Source organism: Rhea pennata, chromosome 5, assembly GCF_028389875.1.
Source record: "Rhea pennata isolate bPtePen1 chromosome 5, bPtePen1.pri, whole genome shotgun sequence".
Taxonomy (NCBI): Eukaryota; Metazoa; Chordata; class Aves; order Rheiformes; family Rheidae; genus Rhea; species Rhea pennata.
This window is the reverse complement of record NC_084667.1, coordinates 53,874,490-53,884,751: the sequence shown is the minus strand read 5'-3', so window position 1 is coordinate 53,884,751 and position 10,262 is coordinate 53,874,490. Positions and strand designations below refer to the sequence as shown.

The 10,262-nt window shown below is 43.6% G+C and overlaps 1 protein-coding gene across 1 annotated transcript; it reads left to right on the top strand.

Annotated features, from left to right (window-relative positions):
• Window positions 1-248: 248 nt before the first annotated feature.
• On the top strand, window positions 249-6,090 carry LOC134141287 (alpha-1-antitrypsin-like). The gene is made up of 4 exons (XM_062577397.1): window positions 249-894; window positions 1,911-2,181; window positions 4,627-4,774; window positions 5,899-6,090. Exons 1-4 carry the CDS (start codon window positions 249-251, stop codon window positions 6,088-6,090), a joined length of 1,257 nt encoding a protein of 418 aa, XP_062433381.1.
• Window positions 6,091-10,262: the final 4,172 nt, after the last annotated feature.

The window sequence follows — 10,262 nt, the reverse complement described above, 5'->3', positions numbered from 1 at the left end:
TATGCTGAGATTTGCCTGACAGTCAGGATCCCAAGTTTATCATGAGGCTGGCAGAGAGATTTGGGGGAGACTTGCTGGGAGGCCCGGGGAAATACAAAAACACCTGGCAAGAATTGCAGAATGGGGAAATCGAACAGAAGGGGAAGTTCCACAAAGTCTCTTATTCAGATAGACTATCTATCGCTACTTGAATTGTTTACCTTAGTAATAGGTTCTTGCTTTTTTCCAGAGCACAGTAATACACGAAGATGAAGACCACATTTTACATGTGTTTGCTACTGGTTGGGCTTCATGCTACTTCCCATGGTCAGCTCCCTCCCAACCACAACGGACACGATCCAAATGAATCCAAGCACCATGCACATCATGCAGGTGAAGTGATGACTTGCCTCAAACTAGTGCCAAACAATGCTGACTTTGCATTTCAATTTTTTAAAGAGGTTACACTGGAGACACCTAACAAGAACATTTTCTTCTCTCCTGTAAGCATCTCCACCGCCTTTGCAATGCTGGCCTTTAGTGCTAGATCTGCCACTCAGACTCAGATCCTGGAAGGACTTGCCTTTAACCTTACAGAGATGCATGAGAAAGATATACATGAAGGCTTCCACCATCTCATCCACATGCTGAGCCATCCTGAGAGTGAGGTCCAGCTCGACGTAGGAAATGTCATGTTTCTGACAGAGAAGCTGAAACCACTAAAAAAGTTTTCAGATGATGCCAAAGCTCTGTATCAAATGGATGTTTTTACTGCTGACTTCAACAATCCTGCAGAGGCTGAGAAGCAAATCAATGATTATATAGAGAGGAAAACACATGGGAAAATTACCAGTTTGGTCAAGGACATAGATCCACAGACCATAATGCTTCTGGCAAGCTTCATTTTCTTTAAAGGTATTTCAAGTCATCCAGTGTTCTTGTTCACATTATTCCTCTTATCAAACCATCTAATCTGTCAACTACCTCATTTGGAGGCAGTTACTCTGGGGAGAATTTCAAATGCTCTTCACTGGAGCAGAAAAAGCAATGTCCAGCTTTCCACTCTTTGCATGCCAAAGCAGCACCTCACCATGGGGCAGGAGAGCAAGTGGGGACCCGCTCATCCCCAGGACGCAACCAGGGAGAGGACTTTGCTGCTGCTGGGGGCTCAGGGCATAGCTGCTCAGCTATGCACCCGCCCATGCAACCTCAGCTTGTTTTCTAGGGTTTAGCCATAAAGCTGGTTGTTCAGCTTTCTTTTAATTTTCAGTGATGACACTGAGACAAACGAATGACCTAATCTTTTAAAAGAGTGCTTGACTGAATTGTCTAATTTACTATATCCTACATAGTTTTTTTTTTTCCTTTTTTGCTATTGAAGTCCTTGAAGTGTATACACACTACAGTGTCTATATGCAGAAGATGCTAGTGATGCGCAGGTAAGTGTCTTTTAAGGAACAAAGTGGAAGCAGTGAACTTTTGATGTGGGTTAGATGATGTTAACACTAACACAATAGAACTCAGATATGAGATCTAGGTTAATTTTATCCCCAGATTAAGGTTTACTGTTAAAATCAATAGAAATCAAGGGTATACATCATATAAGTGCACATTAATGATGTCAGATAAGCCCTTAAATGATTTAAAGATATGCCTCTTAGATCACATGAATAATGGCAAGAAATACAAAGAAAATGCCTATTTTTTTCATTACTGACATCTGAAAAATAAGGTGAAATTGGAATCTAACACATTCTTTTGATAGTTAAAAGATTCTTGCCTTATTGTGACAAACATTTTAATACAGTAACTAAGTTTGAAAATTCTGAATTTAACAAATGAAGGAATAGGTAAATGTTATTTGTAATATAAAATTCCATTTATGATGGGATGAGACATGGGATGTTCATTTGCATTCTTCTCTCTATCAGGCAAGTGGGAAAAGCCTTTTAAGCCAGAGCTCACTGAAGAAAGAGAGTTCTTTGTGGATGAGGAAACAGCTGTGAAAGTCCCTATGATGCACCAAACAGGCATATTTGACTTCTATTTCGATGAGAAGCTGCCTTGCACCGTGGTACGGCTTCATTACAATGGGAGTGCTACAGTGTTCCTAGTTCTGCCAGAGAAGGGAAAAATGGGGCATCTAGAACAAACTCTGGTCAAGGAAAATGTCCGTGAGTGGTCAGAAAATCTCTTCCAGAGGTAATCTTCTGCCAACCTGCTGCAGTGGCACCTGCATTTATAGTCCCTTCCCTTCCCTTCCCTTCCCTTCCCTTCCCTTCCCTTCGCTTCCCTTCCCTTTGTTTTTGTTTTTGGAGTGCAAACACAACCATCTCACCTGGGCTCCGGGAACAGAGTGGGTTATTTTGGCTTGTGCACCCTAGCTGTAAGTCCTGTGACTGGCTAGTATTTAATTATTCTGTTGTTGATGCAAAGGTTGGAGTGACTTTTTACTCCCTGGGCCGGAGCAAAGACCTTCTGATGGGCTCTCAGGAGCACAAAGTAGCAAATGTGTATTAGGGTTTCTAAAATAGTCTGTTGACTGAGTGGGAAGGTGGCAATTTTAAAGTAAATCTCCAGAACTGAGGTCTCAGCAATGTTTTACCTCGTATTTGTCACTCACACATCTTTACTCAGACATATGTCTAAACTCTGAAAAAAGCAATGTTTTACCTCGTATTTGTCACTCACACATCTTTACTCAGACATATGTCTAAACTCTGAAAAAACATAACTTAAACAGTTTGTAGTAACACACACATACGTAATACATCCTAACCAAATATCTTCTTTTCAACAGCAGTACACAGCAGTGTTTAGGACAGACTAGTGATTAATTGTGGATTTCCAGATTTTCTAGCACTATGCTTTTAAAACTATAAAGGTCTAATGAACTTCTGATAATTCTTACCATTGACACTAACATCAGCTAACACATTTTATGATCTTGCTTGTCTGGGAAGAAAGAGATCTTAGCACCAGTAGGCAAGTCAATTAGGCACAAGTCAATACGTGCCTAATTTACCAAGCTCTTTCCTGATTAACGGTAATAAGTCTGTGCAGTTCACACCCATGACTCTTGATGCACCATTATAGAAATGCCGCTACAGATACTAAAGGCATACTGTGTAGCAAATTAGATAGGAACTAAGAGTGTGATACCTCAAGTATGAAGAATAAAAACGTGCAATTCTGAGCTGCAAAATCAGAAAAATCTTCATTTAAATTAATCTGTTGCGCAAGTTCCTTTAAAAACGACATAGAAATAAGAGCTCTATGTGAGAGACTGTGAGAACCAAGCGGCAATTTCAATTCTAGTATTATGGTGAAGTCAATGTTAATAACTTAGTCCTGTTATCTTCTAATGCACTAGGCAGCATCGCATAAAGGCTACAGCAGCAGATTTGGATCCTGTCCACTCTGCTGTTAAGCTCAAATTATCTGAGAGAGAGACAGTAAAAGACTTGAAGTACCTAAAGGGTAATTACTACAGCAGGGGCTATTAGGCTCCTAGGATCCCCAGACAGTGCATGAAGAGAAATCCAAACAGAAAGCACACTAAGAAGGAGCAGCCTTTAAATAGGCAGAAGAGGCAGAAATAGCATCAACAGCGACTCAGAAGATGCAGTTTGATCTCTGGAGATGGGTAACCCTTCAGCCCAGGGTTACTGCAAGCACTGGTGTGGGTGAAGGAGCTGGCACAGTGATTGATGAAGTGCAGGACAGGGAAATCGAGGCCCTTCCTACAGAGACATTTTGTCTCTGCCTCTGGAGCTTGTCTCCACCAGAGCTAGAACAAGGCTTGGGTGAAGGTGAAGGATTGCAGCAGCATCTGCAGAGAGAAATCCAAAAGCAACAGAAAGGGAAGGGAGGCAGCATTACTGCTCCATCTGCTGCTCACTGCCAAAGGCACGCTTGGTCATGGCCAGCCAGCCGGAGAAAGACTCCTGGAGGAGAAATTAGAAGGAGAATATAAACAACTCACTGCACCACAGTGCAAACAGCACTTACCACCACAGAAGATCCCTTTCTCTGCCCTTTTGCCACCAATTCACTCTGCCTCCCTGCGCCCCTACAACCTGCCACCCCTGCACACAGACACCACGGCACCTCCCTGAGACCCGTGCGGAGGACCATCCTGCCCAGGGGAAAGGGGAACTCTGGGGGGTGGTGCAGAAACCCTTCGTGCTCCAGGAGCAGCAGACTGCCTCCAGAGGGTAACCAAAGGTGCAGGTGGTGGGGACAGACCCATGTGGGGCAATGCCAGGGCCATGCCTGAGCTACAGCTTTGCTTTGGAGAGCTCATGTTTGTCTCATTTTTTCCCCCAAGCAGAGCCTGTCTGTATCCTACTTCTGCTCCCCTCTTCCTTGAGAGGTCTGATCTTTTGCCTCTGTGCCTCATCTTCACTGTCTGTGAAACAGGGCTCATGTTATTGCCCTCTGCAGAGTATGCCATGATTTGCTAAAGCAGAATGCCAGATAAATATTGCTATTACTATGAATAATACTGTCTGTATCTCTCTGAGAAACACTGGCAATTGGATTAATGTTTACTCTATGTTCAGGACTATCCTGGGGTTTAGTAGTCATAAGAATTAAATATTTTTCCCTTCTTACCACTGTGTGTGCTTCTTTTCTTTTAAACAGGATGATAAGCCTGTACTTGCCCAAATTTTTTATCTCTGGAAGCTATGAGATAAAGAACACCCTGAAGAAGATGGGAATTATTGATGTGTTCACTGACAAGGCAGATCTGTCTGGCATCACTGGAGCCCCAGAGCTGAAGGTTTCTAAAGTAAGTCTGCATTTGCAGGCCCTCTCCTGTCTTCTCACGAACACACAGCATAAACCCGTCCATGGAAGGTATTCAGAAACACCAGGCAAAAACCATCTTTGCTTCATGGACTGCCTGCTGCTGGGGGCCAGGTTCACCCTGGTGTGAGTCTGTGAATTTATACCTGAGAGGAATCCAGCTCTCAGTGAGTGTGGAGCTCAGATTAGTTTGCTGTACATCTTTTGGTCCAAGCGCACTACCAGTCAGGTCTTCTGGGATATAGCTGAAAAAAGGAAAAGCAACCAACCTGCTCATCGGGAGAAGCAGCTAATGTTACTGGGAAGGCCACAAACCCCCATCCTCTCACCCCAGAGATTAAATTTCAGCAGTCCACAGCTAGCTTCCCAGGTGGGAGACTCTGTGCCCCTGGGCGCACTGAGTGGAGTACCCAAAACCCACGTGTTTCTGGCTCCTGAGGGCAGGCTGGTGAGCACAGCATCTTGGGTAGTCAGGGGAGTGCAGGCCAGGGCAAAAAGGAGGAACTGGTGAGAGGAGCAGCAAGTAGAAAAGGGAGACTCTCAAGAATAGAGGATGAAATCTGGATAAAGAGACTCTTTTTCTTTTCTTAATCTCTCTTTTGGAATTCAATAGAGCATCATTTTTAGTGGCAGCTTATCAGTATTTGGCCAAATCATCTCTTTTCTTCCTCTTCAGGTGACTCCTTTCCTCAGAGGCAACAGGGCAAATAAAGGCATGTAACTCAATGCAGATCACATGCTATTCTTCTCTACTTACTGTCTCAGACAGCATGACTAGCCCTCAAACATTTCAAAAGTATTTTGCCACCTTTCACTGCAGGGTGGATTTCACTGATGAGCTCTTAAAAGCAGAGCCTATGTCCTCCATCCAAGCTCTGGGACAGAGGACAAACATTTAACCTTCTGTGATGAGATTGGCGCAGATTCGTCTTTGCTCTCATTTGAGGCAGCCACAACTACAACAAAGCTCACTTCTCTCTCCACCGCCCCTACTCACTCCTCTGCAGTAGGTCTTTTAAAGCAGGGCTGCTTTAAAAGCAATCTGGGTCATCTCTCATGTGCCTCTTCTGTGTCCAGAACTACTGTGGGTGTTTTCTTTCTTTGTAGGTTGTCCATAAGACCGAGCTGGATGTTGATGAGGGAGGTACTGAGGCGGCAGCAGCAACTGCTGCTGAAATAATGACCACTTCTCTTCCTCTGACCATTGAATTCAACCATCCCTTCCTCATGCTGATTTTTGATAGAGCTACAAACAGTACACTCTTCATAGGAAAAATAGTTAACCCCACTGAACATTAGGTAAAGTTATATATGAATTCTAATTGTTATTTCTGATTAAAGAAAATGTGAAACTGCCTGATGTGAATTATTTCTATTTGTACCCATTTAATGCAAAGTTCTTTTTTACCAAACTTTCACATTCCATGCTGTTATCAAAAATCTGACCATGACACCAGCTAAAGAGGACACAAAGAAAATATTTTTAAATTCAGCTAGCAAAGAATATCTCTTTTTATTTGAATGAAAGCCAAGGAAAGATTTGTAAATACCTGCCAATATTCAATCAGACGTGTTTGTATTACGGAAGATTCCTGCTCAGTATGTGGTCATCAGTCAGAATAACAGATAAAATGATTAACATTCCTATTAACAAAACAGAAGCAGTTGTAATTTACCATAAGTACATAAGTAAGAAAAAGATGGAAAGAATTGGATCAACAATCTGACATGGATTGTCCAGGGACATGGAAGGCTGAAGCTTCTAATGGAGTCAACACGGGAATGTGAAAACTTTCTTAAAGAGAGAGAGAGATCTGAAACATTCTATCATTTTTAGCATTAATCTAGCAGCTAATCTACCTGAAAGAGTTTCTTTCACCTTGAAGCAGAGCTAGAAGATCGAATCTGCTCCTCAACCTGAAGACTTTCAACCAGCGATTGTCAATTAGACATGCTTAGACAGCCTGTATGAGTAGCTGACTTCTCACACATGCATCCACCAGTGGTCAGAAGGAGAATGTCGCTGGATGTGCTGGTGAGGTATTATGGATGGTAGTTATACAAGACCTGAACTGCTGTGAACTCAAATCTGTGGAAAACATGTAATGATGGTCTAGCAAACTGTCGGTGTTTCAAGTGCCACCCTTTTACAACTGCTGAGCGTTAACCGGGAGCACCCAGAAAGCCAGGCTGCCTCACTAGGGCGTGGTGGCAGGCATCGACGTGGAATTTAGGGCAGCGCAAAGGCTGGCTGGTAACTGCTTCCAGCAGACCTGCCTCAGCAGCCGTACCATTGCCCTTTCTTCCTTGCAGCTATGTTTTTTGGAAGTAGATGAAACAGCATCACAACACTCATCCCACCAGGAATCTCAGTAAATGGCTTGGGAGGCTCACACAGCCTCTGCCCTCTGTGAAGAGCGACTGCGATTTCATCAGTCTGTTGCACGTGTGAGAGAGAGCAAATCACTGTCTCCCCTTTCCCAAAGGAAAACAACAAATGGTCTCAGAGCCCATTTCTACTCCCCTTACCTTGTAAAAAACTTATGTTAACTCTCACACTTACTGGTTGACAGGATTTTTTTGACTAAATACACATAATCTCTGGATAGATACGTGTATGAACAACTCTCTCTGGGATTCCTGCCATTGACACTTACAAGAGATGCACATGTGCTAAATCATCTTCCTGGCTCCTTCATGCACTTGCTGCCATCTGTTTGGATGGCTCTGTGGCACAGATCTCTAATGTGCATGCAGCCATAATTCATAAGGCAACCTATCTGACAGCACAACTTTCTTACCTTCCTGAAAGTCAGCAGCGTAGTGCAGCACTGGTATATGGTCAGTCTCTGAGCCATTATCACTCCTACTGTTAGCTGATGTCAGAGAACTGGCTTTCAGAAAAACAGCAGTAAAAACTAGTGATGAGAGAGGTCAGTGAGGTGAGATCCTCAGCTATGCGTTTCTTGAAATCTCTGGAGTCACATGAATTTGTACCAGTTCCAAAACTGATCTATTTGATTTTAGTGGAGTGACTCTAGCCTTATATCAAGAAATGTGGAAGAAAGAGAGGTCCCACAGTTATCTGTGGCAGCTACAAGAATAAATATTGCTACCTCCCTTGTAAACCATTTTGGAGTAGATAGAGACATATCTATATAGATATGGCATATTAGGAGGAAGATGGTGCCCATGTGGTTTCTGGGAGAGATTTGAGGATTAAGAGGTTCCTTCACAGCAGCTGAATCAGCTTTTACAGAGCAGAAAACTATATTTTTGGAGGAAACTTCTTTCTTTCCTGCCCTCAGTATGCTGGTGCTCTCATAAACGTATGCACCATTCAAAAGCAGGATGTGGGAATTCCAGTTTTTCTCAAGTGTTGCAGGAGAATGATACCACAATGCTGTCTGAGGGAAATACAGGGAAGAACTGGAGCTCCGTATCATGTGCTCTCACTGGTGAGTCCAAAAGCTAATCCTTTATACACAGAGATCCTACAGGAGATGTAGCACATGAAAAGGGGGTTGGAGGGGTTGCAGGGACTGCAGGAGACATGATGTCTGTGTGCTGGCCATAGGAACACAGAGCGATGGCAGTGAAGAGTGTCTGACATTCCCACAGGGGATTTCTTGCCAATGTCAAGATCAGTGTCCAGGAGCTGTCTGCCAGGCTTGCTTCATCAGGCAACAGCTCCTGATTTATTGACATCTTGCTGTGATTTTCCACTGCAGAATTTGCCAGAGAAAGTGTTGAAGTAGAGGCAGGCACTACACTTAGCACAAAAGAGCAACAGACAGTTTGCTCTCTGCCTACATCCACGCTGTGCTGTGCTATTTGTTACGTGGCCCATTCTCATCTCTCTCCTCCGCATCCTCCAAGTCCTACTCTTCTAGCTCTGTTCTCGCTGCAGCAAGGAAAACCAAACAGATTTTCCTTATTAAGCTTGCTCTTTGCATTTCCTCTCTGCACCAGATCTTTTTCACAGCCTCCCACTCACCCTCCTGCAAGCAAATATTTTATCCCTCCCACCTGCTCAGGGCTGTTCATGTGGGAGAGGGATGCTGCCAGCTCAGCTGTAGCACCATCTTGACCTCCTCCCTGTGCCAGGTGCACTCACCCAGCAAGACAGACAGATGGATGGAGGCTACAGAGCCACTCTGCCTCCAGGCTGTCACTTCGGCACTCACAGTATGGAAATGCTGGGCATAAAGGTAGGGCTTCAGGCCACATACTTTACTGAGCTATTGCAATTTGGTGCAATGAGCAATGTGTGGATGTGAATGAACCAAAGTGCTGCATCTCGTGAGTGATGAAGGATTAGGCTGATTAGACACAGGCACTGCTATGGTGTGTGGGGATGGGACTCACAGCCATGCTTGTGGCAATCCAAGGTTTTGGTGAAAAAGAAGAGAGAAAGTGTGAGCACCTGGTGAGACAGAAAGTCCTATTTCATTCTCTTCTACAGGGCCATGACATCTACTGTACCCCAACAGGTACCCAGTTCTGACACAGCAACATCCCTCCCAAGCTCATGCACTGGAAGAAGACATTTTGGATATAGTTTGCTCTTCTCCTGCATTTGTCCAGGGTATACCTTTACTTCCCACCCCATTGTCCTTCAACTCACCTACAAAAAGGAGTCAAGAAAGAAATTCCCACATTTACACTTCAAGAAGGTGTAATCTGATAGCTCTTGTTCAGCATGCAGAGGGGAAGGAGGTGGGTCAGCATAGCCATTAGCTCAGCAGAGAGGATGTTGCTATTGCTTGTAACAAGCTACCTGCTTTGTATTAAGCTAACAATACAGACCTCAGGTCTCAGTACAGGTCAGGTTTTGCTTAGACTTGTCTTGACCTGCCTGGGGCTTTGCTTTAGCGTGTTTAGTTGTAACAGTCCAGCAATCAGGTGACTATTACCTATTTTTTTTTTAATCTGACTTTTGGTTTATACAAGTATAGTATAACACATTGTTATGTATGTGTATTTCTATGACTAATATGTATTAACAAAGAGTACTCATTCTATGTAAAATGAACTATCTAACATTTTAGAATAAAAAATAAATGAACAAATGCATGGTGAGATGATAGCAAAGGACTTGAAAGTCCAGGCACAGGATGACTGGAGATCTCAGGACTGTAAGCCACTCACCAGTTCTCACTTACTGGTAAGCAAAGGAGTGTTTCCTTGGGAGCTGGGTGAAACCAGTTTGGGGGATAACCAAGCAAACAGAGATGAAATATCCAGCATATATGACAAACACCATAGACAGTAAATTCAGCCGTAATGTAGATCTGTGAATCAATGGAGAAAAAGTAAGGTGTAGAGCATGTTAGAAAAAAGTATAAAAATGATCCCTAGTGGACCCCAGAGCAAAGAGGTTGAAACCGTCAACACCATGTTCTTCCTGGCAAAGAATGCTGATGACTTGCCATACCTCCCCTGCCTCTCCAGACCGAGATCTTTGACTT